Source organism: Nycticebus coucang, chromosome 21 (assembly GCF_027406575.1).
Source record: "Nycticebus coucang isolate mNycCou1 chromosome 21, mNycCou1.pri, whole genome shotgun sequence".
In the NCBI taxonomy this organism is placed as follows: Eukaryota; Metazoa; Chordata; class Mammalia; order Primates; family Lorisidae; genus Nycticebus; species Nycticebus coucang.
In genome coordinates this window covers 7,387,845-7,406,452 of record NC_069800.1, presented here as the reverse complement: position 1 = coordinate 7,406,452, position 18,608 = coordinate 7,387,845, and the positions used below count along the sequence as shown (strand labels likewise).

Here is an 18,608-nt window from a genome sequence, read left to right as displayed (position 1 = left end):
AAACAAAATGGCAGTATTTTTTTAAGCCATGTTATAAAACCAATGACCCTATGACCACATGGCACAGAACACTTTAATTTTGGTCCCATGGCTGAAACTTTGGGGTGACTAAAAGTAATGCCTGTGAAACATGATATCTATCTTGTATGGCGGTTTGATCTCTAAATAAGAAGAATTTTGTACACTCCATAGAACTACTGTCTGTAGTAAAATTGATTTTCATTTTTAAACATGTGGGCAAAAAGGCATTTTCTTCAGGATTTTGAAAATAATTTTTATTTTTAAATGGTTTACCAAAGTTTGTCAGTAAATTTTACATATGAAAGCATTTTAAAAATCATTTCTAACAAGCACTTGACATCTAATCAGTTCTCTACTCCTTTTTTATTTTATCAAAAGATTAGGAAGTTTTCTTGAAAGAAGGTAATTTCTCATAACTAAGCAGCAAAACATCTATCTTTACAAAGTAGGAGGGATACCAAATGTTGGTAAACTTGCACTCTTTCTTAATTTGGACAAAGTAAGGCTAATAGATTTTTCTGATGAACATGTTTATGAATCCTCCACTGTCCTCCATTCTATCACATGTGCATTTTTCATGTTAAACTGCAATTATTTAAACTCTTCCCCCTCCTTCTAAATTAATTTTTCAAAGTTGGAGTTTTCTTTGAAAACTTGAGGCTTTCTTTTCACCATAATTTTATGATGTCTAGTACACAATCTTTCTACTTCCGACATTGTGCTCTGCACAGTCACCTTGCCCTTCCTCCCACCACCTATGAGAAAAGATGGTCATACTAACAGGTGAAGTGTACAAGGTGTCTGTGTGTTTTGTGTAGCTTCATAGTTAGATTGAAATTACCAGGCAGAGATTTAGTCTTGTCATTTTGTTTACGCTTTGGGGAAAACAATTCAGTTTATTAAATGTTTCATGTAACTGCACCCAAGTTTTGCCAAGCTGGAAACTTGGATCTTTTTTGTGTAGTGAGTTTTTAATTCTAGTTTTCATAACCTGGAGATCAGACTGTTGCTTTTGCATGATATATGTAGTGTCTCATGACTGGAGTTTGCTTTGTTTTATAGTATCTGTATTCCTTGTATTTTTTAAGAGCTATTTTATAAACAGATGATGTATTTCTCCATTGAAAACACAATAAAAAAATGGCACACACACACAAAAGAAGCTAGACAAATGGCTAGAAAACACGAAGAAATGTTCAACATCACGAATAATCAGGAAAATGCAAATTAAAACCACAATGAGATACCACCTTAATGCTGTCAGAATGTTAAAAAACAATAAATGCTGGCATGGATGTGAAGAGAAAGGAATTTTTATACAGCATAGGAAGGACTGCAAATTAGTACATCTCTATGGAAAAAAAACAATTTCTCAAAGAAAATGAATACAGACCTAGAATTTGATCCCATAATCCCACTGCTGGTATCTGCCCACAGGAAAATAAGTCACTTTCTCAAAAAGATACCTATACTTGAATGTTTATTGCAGCAAAATTCACAGTCACAAAGATGTGAAATAAGTTTACGTGCCCTTCAATAAATGAATGGATTTAAAAGGTGTTATACATATTCCGTGAGTGCTAATTACCCATAAAAAGGAATGAAATGATGTCTTCAGCAGCAACTTGAATGGAACTAAAGACCATTATCCTAGGCAAAGTGTATTGAAACTGGAAAACAAACACCACATGTACTCTCTAATAATTGTGAGGTAACTGATGGGTATAACACAGGCACAAAGAGATGCAAACATCATTGGAAATAAAGAAGGAGGAAAGAATAATTGGAAATAAAGAACATAATAAGTACAATGAACCCTGTAGGTGGGAGATGGACACTGATATCCTGACTGATATCCATGTAACAAAACCATTTATACCCCCTCAATATTTGAAATTTTAAAAATACTTACAATGAATACACTGATTTTTTTTTTCAACTTTCCCTCCCAATTCTAACTTATAGCTGCGGTTGAGAACCACAGCTCTAAGATGTCAGGTCTATGCAGTGAATTCAGTAAATTCCAATCAATGGGACGATGGAATGCAGTTGGTTATGGAGATGTAGGGGATTTATACAGCAGATGTACTCCTGGGCTTGTAAGAAAACAGTGTATGTATAGAACAAGCTGGCCTGAGACAAGTGGCCTAAAGCCAACTCACAAGGTAGCTACAGCCTTGTGAAGCTAAGAATAAGGGATACAAGGAAACTGGAAACTAAGCAGGCATCTGAAGAGTGCATCCTAGTATCTAATTTGAGCGAATGTTACCAAAGTCACAAGTTAAGCAGAGAAACATTAAAAAGAAACTTGAAAAACAATAATAAGCCTAATACTGGGGTCACAAAGAGAAACCAGTAAATCCAATAGAACTGAAAAATAGATGAGACAGTAGGCTTAACTAATTTAGGCAGAAAACTTTCTGAGCCAGGTGAGAACATCTTGAAGCAGAGACTCTGCTGCTGAATCACTTATCCTCAAGGTTTGAGCAATGCAGAATTTGTAGAAGAAAAAAGACCAGAAAAGACTTTCCTAAATCTGTATTCATAAATAATATTGCAGCCAAAACTTCCACAAAACTGACTATATTTTAGCCTAAATATGCTAGCTGACAAAATGTTTTCCATTAAAGAAATAATAGACCCTTCAGTGAATATAATGAATTCTTCCTTGATCAATTTGAGAGCCTCATTGGCAACTGTTCTCTTAATGTCAAAGATTAAGCCAATTCATGAAGAATGGACAATGATGGTACTTAAGAATTGACAAGAGAAAATGGAATATTTGTTCTTCAGTGTTAAGACAAGCAGGCTATAAGAATATAAAGTGTAGTTTCAGATCATGTGTAAATGAATAGGTGCTTTGAACGAGAGACAGTTGCCAGTGGCATTAAAATTATTATATCTATGCAGTTACATGCAAGGTCAGACAATTAAATTCATGAACTCATCCTACAAAAAGTGCTATTCACCCAACTGCTACATATCACTGTAGTCACCTTTGGGGTAATCTCCTAGGGGAGCTGTGCACTATTGCCAGCATAGTTCACACCTCAAAGAAATTCTGAAACTCTTTTTTTCTGGAATGGCCATCAGAGCTATTGTACAAGTTCTCACAATTAAATTTGTGAACTCATCTTAGAAAAAGTGCTACATACTTTGTTGCTGAATATCACTATAGTCACCAGCTGGCTCGAAGATAACCTTAGTGATAAACCCTTTTTCTTAGGTGAGTCGACAAATTTTATTGTCAGACCTCATATAAGAGTGGTAAAGTAAAGAAATACCAAATATTTTAAAAGGAAGAGTTTATTTTAAACAATTTTTAAGATCTCCATTATTAAATGAAGATGATGATAAAAGAAATATTGAAACAATAATAAAAAAATACTGGTAAATAATGTTATCCTTCTGGAAGCAACAATAAAGTGCACTTTGGTATTTTATGGGTTTTGATTTAATTTTATCAAATAATGCATCTGATGGCAATGGTAGACTCTACAGTCTCCTCTTCATACTCCTCCTTTCCCATGTCCTTCCCAATAGAAGCACCCCCACCTCTCAGCCTCACTACTAGGTCTCAGAAGTTGACCCACTCCTAGAATGATACAATCAAGATTGGTCTAGACCAATGGTTTTCAACCTTTTTATCGCACAACACAGTTGAACCTGTAGTTAAACTTCTGTGACACACTTAAATTATGTTGTTCAAAAAAAGAGTAAAATAAAATAATATACTTACTGCCCTTTGAACTTCATTAGAAAGTAATTTAATTAATGATATTTATTAATTTTCATGGCACATCAGTTGAAAATCACTGGTCTAGACCAATCATGGTGTTCATGACCATTTGCGACTCCTTCAACTGATGCAGCTGTGTCACTAGGAGACCCGGGAGAAAGGCAGCAGATGAAGGAATGAAGAGCCAAGAGAACCACAAAGAATATGAAGTCGAGCTTAGCTTAACAATAATACCCCTGGTGCCTGTGGCTCAAGGAGTAGGGCACCAGACCCATATACTGGAGGTGGTGGGTTCAAACCCAGCCTGGCCAAAACTACAAAACTAAATAAATAAATAAAATAAAATAAATAATGCCTCTGGAGTTTCCACATAACTAGGGGATTTGCTACATAAGCTGACCAATAATTAAGTTACAAATGTGATATAAAGAATTAAGTATCACTATGAAATAATGTAAAAGGCAAAATGATGTGCATCAAGATCGCTGAAGACTCACCATTTAAAGATGGCCCTCTAAGAGCTATTGTGGATAGTCTATAAATATACGTATGGTTAAATTTACAAGCTTGTCATGTTTTTGGAAACCAACGATCTACGTAGTGGAGCTGATGAATTAACACTGTGCATTGTGTTGGATGCTTACTGGAGTGTTCAGTAAGAGTCTAAAAACAAAAGACTGACTTAGACTGAAGATGAACCTTCTGAAAACAGAAAGGGAAAATCATTAAACTGTCAACAGAGAAAGAGAAAACTTTGTTCCTCTTCACCTTCGCCAAAATAAGTCCCCAAATAGTCTGATAATGTGATCACTTAGAGTCAAAAAGGGCAGAATTGTTACTTCAAGGTAAATTCAGTGCAGAGATAAGTAATTAGTAGATAAGGATTAAACTAATTAAAGAAGAGGCCTGTTCTTTGAAATTCAAAATTTCACAAGTCTTATTCAAGACAAAAAGAAACAAGTTGCAAGAAATTATGATGAACACAAAAGTGGACATACACAAATATAGGAGGAATTTTAAAACCCCATGGCAAAGATAAAGGATATATGACAGACATGACATATTGATAACACTATCTTTATAAACTTAAATGAAATGAATTATTGAAAACATATGTCCTCCTTTTAAAAAGCTCAGAAATATACAAATAGCATAAATTGATCAATAATGGATTTAAAAAACGAAGGGACACAGTAACAGCTACTTCTAAAAACAATGTCATATCTAAAAACATATCTAAAAGATATTAAAGAAAAAATAAAAATTCCCATGTAAACTGTTTAGACTAGACGTGAAGATTTGTAATGCTTTCAATTTTGTTTTATAGAAATGAAATAAAGAAAAGAATGACCTATAGACAAAACTAAGCAAGGGTAGCAGAAAAAATAAACATATAGACCACTCTCATTAATAAACACAAATGTAAGTATTCTAATTATGATATTAGCAAATAAATCTCATCTAGCCTGAAAAGGATAACATATTAACACAAAGTGTATTCTGTGCAAGCAATGCAGGGTTAGTTCAGCATTAGAAAATCTGTCAAGTGAACTTACTACTTTAAATAATTACAGGCAAAAATAAAAATCATACTTAGAAGCTATTTTATAAAATATTTTACCAAACCTGATTTTAAAAAATTAATGAGCAAAAACTCTTAGTATGTTAGAAATGAAATGGAACTTCCTTGATACCTACCAGAAAACTATAGAGCAAACATTTAGTAAAGAACTATTAGAAGTATTCTCCTTAAAATCAGTAACAAGAAAAACTTTTTAGTATTATATTGCTAATCAACATTGTATAAGAGGCCCTAGACAATTCACCGAGCCAGGAAATCAAGAAATATAATATAGAAATATTAGAATGAAATATTGAGAAATAAATTACATACATATTGGAAAAGAGATAAAATAATGCCATTACTTTTAGAAACCAGCAAATAAGAAATTTTCTGTAGCTTTATTGTATGCTAGTAATGACAGAATATATAATAGATGATAGGATCTGGTTCACAGTAGCCACAAATCATAAAATGAATAAAGATAACCCTAATAAAAATAAGTGTAAGACCTATATGAACAAAACTATAAAATTTTACTGAAGGACATAAATGAATATTTGAATAAAGTATGAGCTAAGCCATATTCTGAATGAAATGGCTCGATATTATAAAGATAAGATTATTCCCCCAAATTAATCTAAATACACCACAATATCATAAAATTTTGATTAGCATTATTCATGAAACTTCAAATGCACCTTATATATTTCAGTTGGAAGGGGAGCTATGCCAGGAGAAATTGTAAAATATAAATGGGGTAAGAAGAGAGAGATTTGCCTACTGTATTTCAACACTTATTTCAAAAATAGAATTAAAAAGTAGAATAATTGAGAAATATAAGAATGGAAATAAAAAGATCATGGTCTAGAAACAATTTCATGAGAATTTAGTGCATGGAAGTGTAGAACTTTGAATTGTTGAGAAAAGGCAATTGGTGCTGTGTAAATTGCAATTAAAAGATAAGGAAATTAGATTCTTATGTAATTCACAAAAATAACTTCAGGTATATAAATTTCAAAATGTAAGAAACAAAGTTATGAATATATTAGAAGAAAATACAGTTTATGATGTAATGTTAAAAGAGTAAATTTCTCAAATGAAATACACACATACATGTTAAAATATACAATACAAATATCATTAGAAATGAATCAATAGATTTAACTATGTGGCATTTAAATCATTTTTATAATAAAAGACATTAAGCTATGCAAAAGTCAAACAGCGGTAGAAGAAATAATATTTATTTTGTGTAAATAATCAAATATTTATGTTTACCTATTCTTGTGTGGTTTTGATTCCGTTTGTGTATATATACATATACAGCATGTGCTTGTTTACTATGAAAATATAGATAATTTGTATTCTTCCTATATGTGGGTGTGTATGTACATACACACATGTGCATACATAGCAATAAAAACTACATAAAAATCCAGGAGAATAATGGGCAAAAGATCTGAGCACACACCTAAAGAATCACAAAAGCTGGGACTACAGGCGCCTACCACAACGCCCGGCTATTTTTTTTTTTTTTTTTTTTTGGTTGCAGTTCAGCCGGGGCTGGGTTTGAACCCACCACCCTCGGTATATAGGGCCGGCGTCCCACTCACTGAGCCACAGGCGCCACCCCAACAGCAGATAATTAATGTTAACAGCAGATAATTTTTAATTTCCTACAATATTTATTTTAATATCCTATTGTAGGAATGTTATTCAGCCATGAAAAGAATAAAATTCTGTCATTTGCAACACCGTGGATGGAATTTGAGAACATTATGTGACCTCAAAACAAGCCAGCCACAGAAAGAAAAATCTTGCATGTGTGAGCTAAATATTAAAAGTATCAGTCTTGTGAAGACAGAGAGTAGAAGGATGGTTACCAGAGGCTGAAAAGTGTGGAGGGGATAAAATGGGGGTGGTTAAGGGATACAAAAATATATTTTAATTGAGCAAACAGTATTTGATAGCACAACAATGTATTTATGATCAAAAGTATTGTTAAAATGGCTATATTTCCAAAGTGATTTACAGATTCAATTCAATTTCCATGAAAATACCGATTTTTTTTTTCTATATGAGATGTAGAACTATTTTTTTCTAGATCTGAAAGACTGCCCCGGAGAGCTCAGGGCGGAAGCACCTGCAGAGAGAGCGAGCCTGGTGCTGCCGCAGCCAGAGCGGAGAGGATGGGCAGACCGCACCAGGAGCCGGGAAGCTCCTCTGGAAGGAGAGGCTGGAAAGAGACTCCCGTTCCACGCTTCGAGCTGCCTCTGGCAGGGGCTCAGCGGAGAGTCGCCCCCGGAGCCGGAGCCAGTGAGGAGGTGGGATGGAGGAGAGGGTACGGGGTGAGGGGGTAGGAAGGAGAAGGCGGGGGAGGAAGGGGGTGTGAAGGAGGAGAGGGAAGACGCAGCGCAAGATGGAGAAGCGGGCGGAGGGGAGGAAGGGGCCGGAGATGGAGGAGGGGGATACAGAGGGGTGGAGTGGAGGGGGTCTGGGATTGGGGGTGGGAGGCGGGTGGGCTGGAGGAGGGAGGATGGAAGGGTGGGGGAGGGGTAAGGGCGGGGGTGGGTGGGAGGCGGGCACGGAGTCGCGGGGCTGTGCGTGGGAGGCGGAGCGGCAGCGCGGGGCGCAGTGGACGGCGCAAGCGCGGGCAGCGGCTCCAGACGCGGGGCGTGGGCAGAGCGGCGCTGCGTCTCCGCTGGAGCTGCGGGCACCGGGCGGGTCTCGGCAAGGTGAGGAGCGGCTGCAGCGGGGCTTCCCTCTCCACGTGCCTCTGTCGCTGGTCTGCGTGCTGCCAGCGTTCTGCTCTGGGCGAAGCTGCGGGTGGGCGCTCTGGTCCCTGTTGGCCTCCGGCCCGGTTTCCATCGTGGCAAGGCACTTTGTCCAGGGCTTCCGGTCTGAGCCTCTGCACCTGACGCTCCCGGTTTTCTCTCCCGTGGCTTGCTGCTGGCTGTGCTGTGCGTGTGCGCTGCCGCAGCCTGGGGCAGTCGGTGGCAGTTTTCTGGATGACAAACAGTGGCTCACTACCATCTCTCAGTACCACAAGGAAGTCGGACAGTGGAACAAATTCTGAGAGGTAAGTGCCAAGCGCCTGGGTGCCCGGAGAGCACTCTGCTTGGAAACCTGGGGGTCGGGGGTCGGCGGGTCTGGAGACGAAGAAATTCGGGGCGCGTCCTCTCTGGCGCCCTGGTACGCAGGCGTCGGGTCTCCCGGTTCCCACTGCTCCCAGGTTACCACCAGAGCGTGCGAGTGCGGGCTCTGCTTCCCAACTTCTGAATGGAGTCTCTGGCCGCGGTCAGCAGGCAGCTAGCTAGATGCGCCTGGGAAATGGGAGATGTATCGCTGTTGAAGTAAACAGGATCCATCTGGTTACTAATTGTCCGTTAAGGAATTTGAGGGAGGAGGTAGGAAGATGCAAGATTTATTGATGCTGGCTCTCCCAGCTGTGGGTTTGGCCGCACCAGTGAGCAGGAGTGTAGCTGCCACCGGTTTTGTAAAATTACCCATCATATTTGTGCTTCCAGGTAAACTTTCATCCAGACATGTTTACAATGCACTCCTACAGTGCACTGGATTGCATCATAATAGGAAAGGAGTCACTACCCTAAAATCTGCAAGGTGGGGTCCTGCAGGTGACAGCGAATTAGACTGTAGACAGCCTACCCTGGGGAGTTTCCCAAAGGAGGGAGCCAGGGGCTGTGACACGTCGCCCCCAGTGGGTCTGAATGGGGCCTGGTGGAAGCTGCCAGGTGGGTTCTCCTGGAAGCCTTCAACTTGTCTGTGCCAGTGTGGAGGCGGCCCTAGTGCGTCTTTTCAAATTCAAAAGGCCAGAAAGGGTGTGAGAGTGATTCACTGAGGCTTTGTTGGCCCTTACTGTGATCTGTAAGAGGATTTCCTGTGGAGTCCTGCCCAGGAGAGGACTTCACTTCCTTCATCAGCTCATGCTGTTACACTTTGAGAAAATAAATGGGAGCTCCCTTTACTTTTCACTATGGCTCCCCTACCCCTTCCTCAGGAACTGATAAGTCCTGAAAAAACACTATTTTTTACTTCAAAATTAGATTCAGCTAGTTGATACTGGGCATGGTATGTAGAGTGAAAAAAACCCTTACTGGTTACATGCTTTAGGAACAAGCTTAAATATTTTATTGCTCAATGAATGCTCTGATAAAAGCAAACGCCTTGTACATTGGACTTGAGTTTATACAAGCATTGGATACCACCAAGAGAGCAGGCAAATGAATGAGATATTTCTAAAGCTGGAGAGAATTTGTCATGTCCTGATTTGGAAAAAAATAGGGAACCGTTGGCACAGTGCTTTCACATTACGACATTTCATTGTGTAATGGCTACTTTATCTTCTAAAAATAAACTTTTGGCAACCCTCTCAACAGTGGGATATGTTGAGCAGATATACTGCTTGCGTGCTATTTTCTATATTGTTTAGCTGTGTTGGGCAATGATAAGTCCTAGAGGCCCCTGAGGGAGAATTGGGAAAGTGCCACCACCTTATCTCAGAGCTGGGCTGGGTTTGGGGGTAAAAGCTTTCTTCTCCGAAATACATTCTCAAATCTTGAATGTCTTGGAGTTCTCTGACTTTATTCAGAATTCTTTATTGAATTGTTTAGAGTGATGGTTGGATAGTTTTGAATGTGTTTGATTTAAACTATTGAGACAGACGGTGTTGCCTGCTATAGAACTAAATATTTTAGAATTCATGCAGCCAATTTCTATAGAGACTGCGTTTTACTGGTATCTTATTTTCAGGTATTCTTACATGATATCAAGGAAAAAGTTCATCAAAATTGTATGTAAATTCAAATAGAGGATTTACTGAGATTTTTAAGTAGTATATGCTTTGAAGTATATGTCATGCAAAAAATGTAATGACTTATTTGAAAAACGTACATCAGATTTTAGCATTACCATTTTAGCAAGAGAATTACATTTTTGAAAAATGATTTATGGGGGGCATGGAGAAGATAAAATAGTATTATTTTTTTCCTTTCAGCTACCTGTAGCTTATTAGCAACATGATAAAGTGTTGCTGACAGTGTGGCTTCTCAAATAATAACTCAGAATGCATAATGTAGAATTTTTATTTAGATCACCCACTCCTCTGCTATCTACACATTGTCTTTTCCTTTTGGGAAATCATTAGCTTCATAATTTCCCTGCATCCTTCAGGATATTGTTTATTTTTTAGTTCATTTTTACAGCTGGAAGCACATTGCTTGAGATAATGTTACACTGCACCAATCTGCCTTTCAGTGAATCTCCATGATCACTCATATATTAAATTATGGATTTACATTCTGGTACAAATATCTTTGTTATAATGTGATTTTTGGTCTTCTGGGTATATACCTAGTAGAGGAATTATAGGATTGAATGGCAGATCTATTTTTAGATCTCTAAGTGTTCTCCAAACATCTTTCCAAAAGGAATGTATTAATTTGAATTTGTACCAGAATGTTTATTGCAGCTCAATTCACAATTGCTAAGTCATGGAAAAATCCCAAGTGCCCATGGATCCACGAATGGATTAATAAATTGTGGTACATGTACACCATGGAATATTATGCAGCCTTAAAGAAAGATGGAGACTTTACCTCTTTTATGTTTACACGGATGGAGCTGGAACATACTCTTCTTAGTAAAGTCTCAAGAATGGAAGAAAAAGTATCCAATGTACTCAGCCCTACTATGAAACTACTTTATGGCTTTCATATGAAAGCTATAACCCAGTTATAACCTAGGAATATGGGGAAGGGGGAGAGGCCCCTAAGGTCTGGGTCTCAACTCCGCCATGCAGCTTCTATCCTGCATCTCCTGCCTGGGGAGGGCAGGCCCAGCACTGGGTCAGGGCTGGGGTGGGGATTGTGGGTCAGTGTGAGTTCCAGGCCCTAAGAAGGTCACCAACGTGCCAGCTAGCTCACCCTGGCCTCTTAGGGTTTTTGCAGGTTCCCAAGGTCCCAACTGGGTCCACTCCCTAACAATCCCTAGGATGACCAGTTGCTCCAGCTGCAGGTATGCGTGTGAAAGTGCATGTGTGTGCAAGACTAGGAACGTGTCCTGAGGAGAGCAAGGTTAGAGCCCACCTGGTGGCAAGAGTGAGGTAGGCCCCTCAGGTGAGGTGGGGGACCCTGTGGATGAGGGGGCCCTCCTGTGCTGGGGGGGCTGGGTGAGCTGGATGGCAGGGGCAGGCGCAGGGCTCCTGCCAGGCCACACTGTGGCAGGGTTTAGGGCCACAGCGGGGAAAGTGGCAGTGCTGGCCAAGGCCAGGCTGCCGGGCCCAGTGCCAAAACTCACTTCGGGCGGCGGTGGCCCCAGGGAGGGTCCCCAGCAGCAGCGGTGGCAGCAGCAGCAGCAGCAACAACGCGGGACACAGCGTCATCTCGGCCTGCCCAGACCTGGGGGCATTGGGTGAGTGATCACTCAGTGCCAGGACGAAGTCCCCAGTCTCCGACCCAGGGGCCCATGGGCCCAGGGCCACCGCCACCGCCACCCAAGTCCTGGGCCGGGGCCGGTTGGCCCCCACTGGGCAACGCTCCAGTCGGAGGAAGCCGCAGCGCGAGAGAAGCCTTGGATACCAAAGGCAGACAAAGGGTTTACACTAATTACCGTCCTCCCCCGCCACCCACCTCTCTCCAAACACCGTCTGGATTCCTGGCGCTTGTAACTCCGGCCCTGCCCGCGGGATACACAACACTGAGCCGCCCCACAGATTAGCGGACAAATTTGCGCTGGGGGGGCCCCCACGTGGGGTGCGGGGGCGGGACGCAGGGCAGCACCAAAGGCCGGGCAAGAGCAGTGGCGCGTGACCCGTGCCTGGTAGCTCCGCAGAGGGGTAAGGAGGCCAGGGACTGGACCCTCGCGCTCGTGCCCCGGACCCCCGACCTTCACCAGTTTGCCCACCCGGGGTCGCGGACGCGCCCGGCGGGGACTCGGTGGTCAAGCAGGCGCACGGGCGAAGGAACTCAGAATTGGGCCCACGGGGTGCGCTCCGCGGTCATCGCTGCCTCGGGCGCCGCATGCCGGGGGCCAGGGCCAAGGTCCCGGGGCGGCGGGGCAAGGGGCCCAGGGCGCCGCGAGGTGTCCTTCCCTGCGGGGCTTTGTCGACTCTCCCAGAGCGAGCGCGGAGCCCGCCGCGCGCCCCGCCCCTCACAACTTCCAGCCAATTCGCGCGCACCGGCCCGCCCCGCGCCCCATCCCGCACCAAAACTTCTCCCCAATCCGCGCACGCACCGCCCAGTCTGCCAGGCTCCCTGGCCTTAACCCTAGCGGTGCGGGCAGCCCGGCGGGCGGGGCGGCTTCCCGGGGCGTGGCTCTCCACGCCCGGCCCTGGAGCCCCTGGGGCCCGAAGGCAACTCGAGACTGCTCTGGGGCTGCCACGACCACCCCACACCCTCGCCCAGACCTGAGTAACCGATCCCAGGGCTAGCCCCTGGACTCCCAGAGCCGGCTCTGGCCGGGCCACTGTCGCCTGGCCTCTGCCCATCCCAGTCTCCAGCCAGGACTGTGTCCCTCGTGGCCCGGGGCGGGAAGATGTGGTGAACTGGACCGCCGCGCGGCGCTTCCCAGCCTGGAGGCCGCGGAGAGAGGTCGGGAACACTTTAGGGAGAGGGGACAGCCTCGGCGGTGGGGGGAGGAGCCCTGTCCTGAGCGCCCCGGCTTCCCTGTGCCCCCCCGCCCCCACCGAGGGCTGGTAAGTCAGAACCCACCTGGAGGTTCCCCGCGTCTCGTTTGTGATGGTAATCATTACTAGAAACAAGAGATAACAACGCCCCCTTTAATCCTGCTACCAGGCAGGTGTCCCCCGGAGCAGGTGGACAGCTTACCCGAGGCTTCCCAGCGCGCATTCAGCAAGTACAGGGCTCAGACTGGCTAGCTGCGGAGTCCAGCTCTACCTGGTCTTCCTCGCGCCTCCCGCGTCCCTCTAGGCCCAACAGCTCTGGCCCCGCAGGCCGTCCCAGCGCCTCAGCAGGGCCTGCCCCGCCCTCGTTCTCTCTGGCTCTTTCTCTGGCCCGAATGCCTGGGCTGGCCTCCCCGCAGCTTCCCTTCACCCTGCCCCATTTTCCTAGTGCCCACAAGATAAAACCCATGGCGAACACACGTCCCACGTCTTGGTCCCTCTGCTCTGGCCCAATCACCTGCCTCCTCTCCATCCCCTGCTCTTCCCTCAGGAACCCGCCAGGGACGGCCTGTCTCTTCCACCAAGCCTTCCAAAGAAGAATGAAATTGGAGAGGCCTTGCAAGCCAGTATTGGAGCAGACGAGAGCTCGTGAGGGTGCCAGTTGTCAAGGTTTAGGGCCCACCAAGGTCCAACTGGCCACCCATTCCAAGTTTGTGGGGCCAGTGAAGAAGATGGCTTCCCAGCCCAGCATCCTCAACCCCAAATCTTGTCACTGGGCCAGGGTGGGCATCTTGAGGTGGGTCCTGCCTCCACGACCCAACTTGTCCACTCTGCACCCTGACCAAGGTCCGGGCACTGGATAAGTAGCTTACCCCAGACTATGAAATGTCAGGAGACTAGGGCTGAGGCCTGACTCAGCAGCAGCCAGGAGAGCCAGCCTCAGGCCACCTGAGGACTGTCCAGCTGTCACTGGGTGTCACAGACAGATGCTCCATGGCAAAACAGGTGGCCAGTGAGGTCCTGGGCTAGTAGGCAGGAAGCCCTAAACTTCATGGACAGGTTTTCAAGTAGACGCAGGTGTGCAGGCTCCCATGGACAGGTGTATAAAGTGGGTAGTGGGGAGGGGTCTGGACTGGGTGAAGTTGCCAGCAGAAGGGACAGGAGACCTAGACTGTAGGAACAAGGGGGAGGCAAGCCAGACCGCAGCCTCCCACCCAGCTGCTCGCTCCTGCCGTCCACGCACTGCCCCAGGGCCACACTGCCCCCTGGCGGAAGCTTAGGGCGTGGCATCCCAGGGGCCCAGCTTAGGTCCCTTTCTTTGGAAGCCCCCCACCATCTCCTTGGCCCTGTCCTGGAGCAGGGATAAGCGCCCGCTCCCGGGCTCCGACTGTGCCTCTGCAAGTCCTGCCTCTTTAAAACTGAAACCTCTTGGCCCGTCGGTAACCCCCAGGATTGCCTGGTGCAGGTAAACTGTAGTAAGCAGCAGTAAGCTGTTCTGAACCCTGGCTCCCTGGCAGGATCTGTATGGAGCTGCAGGCATGGGCTGAGCAAGGTTCATGGCACAACCCTCTATAGCAGGTGTAGAGATAGTTGGTAAGAGTGTCAGAGGATCCCAGCTACTCTGGAGACTGAGGCAAGAAAATCGCTTAAGCCCAAGAGTTTGAGGTTGCTGTGAGCTGTGATGCCACTGCACTCTACCAAGGGCAGGGACAATATAGTGAGACTCTGTCTCAAAAAAAAAAAAAAGAGTGTCAGAGGATAGAAAGAGGCTGGCAGGAGCCTGGCAGAGAACTGAGATTGAAGCAAGGACCAGTTTTGCACATTCACCTTAAACAACCCAAGACCATAGGCAAATATACAAGTATATGTGAAAATAGTACTTAAGAGACCAGAGGTCATGCAACAAGGGACAGTGAGGGAGGTGAGGACTGTGTAGAGTATATTGCTGGGAGTACCCAGGCAGAGCCCAGTGGTCTCCCTCCATTGAGAAGATGGAGGTGGGAGGGCAGGTGGCAGAGTTTGCAAATACTCCAGGTAGAGAGGAGAGAGCTGCACAGAGGGAGAGAGAACCCCAGACACCCACAGAGGGTTATCCTTGAGGCTTCAGCTGAGTACAGATCAGTGCAAGGGTGTGGGAAAGAACACCTGGGGCTGGGGAAAGAACCACCTAGAAGGATTAGAGCCTACACAGGGCTGGGAACAGTGCTTGTGTCCAACAGGCAGAATGGGGTTGATTCAGCTCCTTGATTCAAGGAGCACTGATTAGATAGAAAGAAGGGCCTTGCTTGCCTCAGTAGTAGGGAAGAATCAACACAAGACTAAATATGTTTCTGGTCCCATCTAACACTGCTTTAAAACAGACCCAAAGGACCACACAATTTCCAAGTAACTTAATCACACCCAGAAACAAATGTGAGAATATTTATAGGTATACAAAAATAGCCAGCACCCAGCAAGGTAGAATACACAATGTTGGATATCCAATAAAAAAAAAAAAAGTCAGGCATGATAAAAAGCAAGAAATTATAAGCCATACTGAGAGGAGAAAATCAATCAAAACTAACCCAGAAATGACAACAATGATAGAATTAGTAGATAAGAACATCACACATACTTACTGTGACTATATTTGATACGTTCAAAATGCTAGAGGAAAGACTGAAGTGTTAAGTAGATATATGGGAAAAAATTCAGCCTCAAATTGAAAATCTAGAGATGAAAATTACAGTGTTTGAGAGAAAGAATTTTTTTTTTTTTTTTTTTGTAGAGACAGAGTCTCACTTTATCACCTTCGGGAGAGTGCTGTGGTGTCACACAGCTCCCCAGCAACCTCCAACTCCTGGGCTTAGGTGATTCTCTTGCCTCAGCCTCCCAAGTAGCTGGGACTACAGGAGCCCACCACAACGCCCGGCTATTTTTTTTTGTTGTAGTTTGGCTGGAGCGGGTTTGAACCCCCCACACCTCAGTATATGGAGCCGGCGCCCCACCCACTGAGCCACAGGCGCCCGAGAAACAATTCTTTGGATGGGATTAATGGGACATTGCAAAAGAAAGAACTAGTAAACTTAAAAACCTAGCAATAGGCTCTGTGCCTGTAGCTCAGTGAGTAGGGCACCAGCCACATACACTGAGGCTGGTGGGTTTGAAACCAACCTGAACCTGCTAAACAAAAATGATAACTGCAACCAAAAATTAGCCAGGCATTGTGGTGGGCGCCTGTAGTCCCAGCTGCTCAGGAGGCTGAGGCAAGAGAAACCCTTAAGCCCAAGAGTTTGAGGTTACTGTGAACTGGGACTCCATGGCACTCTACCCAGGCGACATAGTGAGACTCTATATCAAAAAAAAAAAAAAAAGCCTAGCAATAGAAACTATCCACATGAAACAAAGACTAGGGAAAAGTGGAAAAAGCATCAGTGAATTATGGCACAAGTGGTGAAATATAAGAATACAAGTATAATTGGAATCTCTAAAGGAGAGGAGGTGGAGGTGGGGAAAAAATATTTTAAGAAAAAACTGCCAGAATTTTTTTCAAATGGGATGGAAAATATAAACCCACAGTTCCAAAATCTTTGACAAACATGAAGCAAAAAGCACAAGAAACATGAAGAAAATGACACCAACACATACCACTATCAAATCCCAAAAAACAGTTATCAAGAGGATAGTTTACAAGCAACCAGAGAAAGACACATTTTGAATAAAGGAACAGAGATAAGAATGTTTTGTAGATGTCTTGTTGAAAACAGCGCAAGCAAGAGGACAGTGGAGCAACATCTTTAAAATACAAAATAAAGAAAAACTGTCAACTGAGTATTTTTTACTAGCAAAAATGTCTTTTAATAATAAGGTGAAGACCAGAAATTGTGGCTCACAACTGTCATACTCACACTCTGGGAGTCTGAGGCAGGAGGATCACTTAAGCTCTAGAACAGCCTGAGCAAGAGTGAGACCTTATCTCTACTAAAAGTAGAAAAATTAAGTGGACATTGTGGTAGGTGCCTGTAGTCCCAGCTACTCCGGAGGCTGAAGCAGGAGGATTGCTTGAACCCAGGAGTTTGAAGGTGCTGTGAGCTAGGCTGAGGCCATGGCACTCTAGCCTGGGCTACAGAGTGAGACCCTGTCTCAAAAAAAGAAAAAAAGAAAGAAAGAAGAAGAAAAAAGAAACACCAAAACAAAGGTGAAATGAGGAAGTTTTTAGATATAAGAAACTGGAAGAATTAATCACTAGCAGATTGGCATTACAGGAAGATAATACTGAATGGAAACCTGAATCTACATGAAGAAATAAAGAGCACCAGGAATGGTAACTACATGAAATAACACAAAGAATGTTTTTCTGGCTGGGTATAGTGGCTTATGCCTATATCAGCAGTTTGGGAGCCCAGAAGTTTATGGTTGCAGTGAGCTATGTTCTTGTGACAGCACTCCAGCCTGGGTGACAGAGTAAGACACTGTGTCTTGAAAAAAAAATTCTTAATATTTAAATCTCTCAAAAATAATCAACTGTTAGCCAGGTGCAGCAGTTCACATCTGTGAACCCACACTTTGGGAGGCTAAGGCAGGAGGATTGCTTGAGACCAAGAGTTCAAGACCAGCCTGGGCAACATAGTGAGACCCCCATCTCTACATAATAATTTTTTTATTGAGACAGAGTCTCACTTTGTTGTCCTGGTAGAGTGCCATGGCGTCATAGCTCATAGCAACCTCAAACCTTTAGGCTCTTGCCTCAGCCTCCTGAGTAGCTGGGACTATGGGCACCCACCACAACACCTGGCTAGTTTTTAGAGCTTGATCTCATCCTTGCTTAGGTTGATCTTGAACTCATAAGCTCAAGCAATCCACCTGCCTTGGCTCCCCAGCATGCGAGGAGTATAGGTGTAAGCCACTGCACCCAGCCTCTACAAAATAATTTTTTTAATTAGCTAGGTGTGGTGGCGTGCAGCCTCTGTGGACAGACAAGATGATAGATTTAAACTCAATAATTACTTTAAATATAAATATTCTAAATATCCCAACTAAAAGGCAGAGATTGTCAGATTAGGTTAAAAAAAAAAGAAAGAAAAAAGAAAGAAAGAAAAAGCAAAGACCCAAATATATGCTGCTTAGAATAAACACACATCAAATATAAAGACACAAATGCATTATAAGTAAAAGGCTGGGAAAAGATATACCATACTAACATTAATCAAAAGAAACCTTTTCAGGTGCTATGTGCAAGCCTGTAGTCCCAGCTTCTCAGGAAGTTGAGGCAAGAGGATGGCTTGAAGAACAGGTTTAAGATCAGCCTAGGTGCCAGGCGCATGGTGTCATGCCTAAAATTCTAGCACTCTGGGAGGCTGAGATGGGAGGATTGCTTGAGGCCAAGAGGAGCAAAAGTGAGACCCCATCTCCAGAAAAAAGAAAGAGAGAGAGACAAATAAATAAATAAATAAATAAATAATTAGCTGGGTCATGATGGCATGGGCCTCTAGTCCCACCTATTCAGGAGGTTTAGGCAGGAGGATTACCCCAGCCCAAGAGTTGGAGGTTGCAGTGAGTCATTATGATGCCACTGTACTCCATTCAGGGTAATAGAGTAAGATTCTATCTTAGAAGAAAGAAGGAAAAAAGAAAACGGAAAAGGAGAGAGAGAGAATGAAAAGAAC

General features: G+C 43.9%; 1 protein-coding gene across 1 annotated transcript; it reads right to left on the bottom strand.

The window, feature by feature from the left end:
• Nucleotides 1-12,339: 12,339 nt before the first annotated feature.
• LOC128574200 (uncharacterized) lies at nt 12,340-13,189 on the bottom strand. The gene is made up of 2 exons (XM_053574849.1): nt 13,052-13,189; nt 12,340-12,912 (listed from the first exon to the last, which is right to left on the bottom strand). Exons 1-2 carry the CDS (start codon nt 13,187-13,189, stop codon nt 12,340-12,342), a joined length of 711 nt encoding a protein of 236 aa, XP_053430824.1.
• Nucleotides 13,190-18,608: the final 5,419 nt, after the last annotated feature.

Bases quoted from the DNA above. Each gene is read 5' to 3' on its own strand.
- LOC128574200 (XM_053574849.1), bottom strand. From the start codon at position 13,189: ATGCGCGCTGGGAAGCCTCGGGTAAGCTGTCCACCTGCTCCGGGGGAC. The intron at 12,913-13,051 runs GTGGGTTCTGAC...CGCGGCCTCCAG, and splicing joins GAGACGCGGGGAACCTCCAG to GCTGGGAAGCGCCGCGCGGC.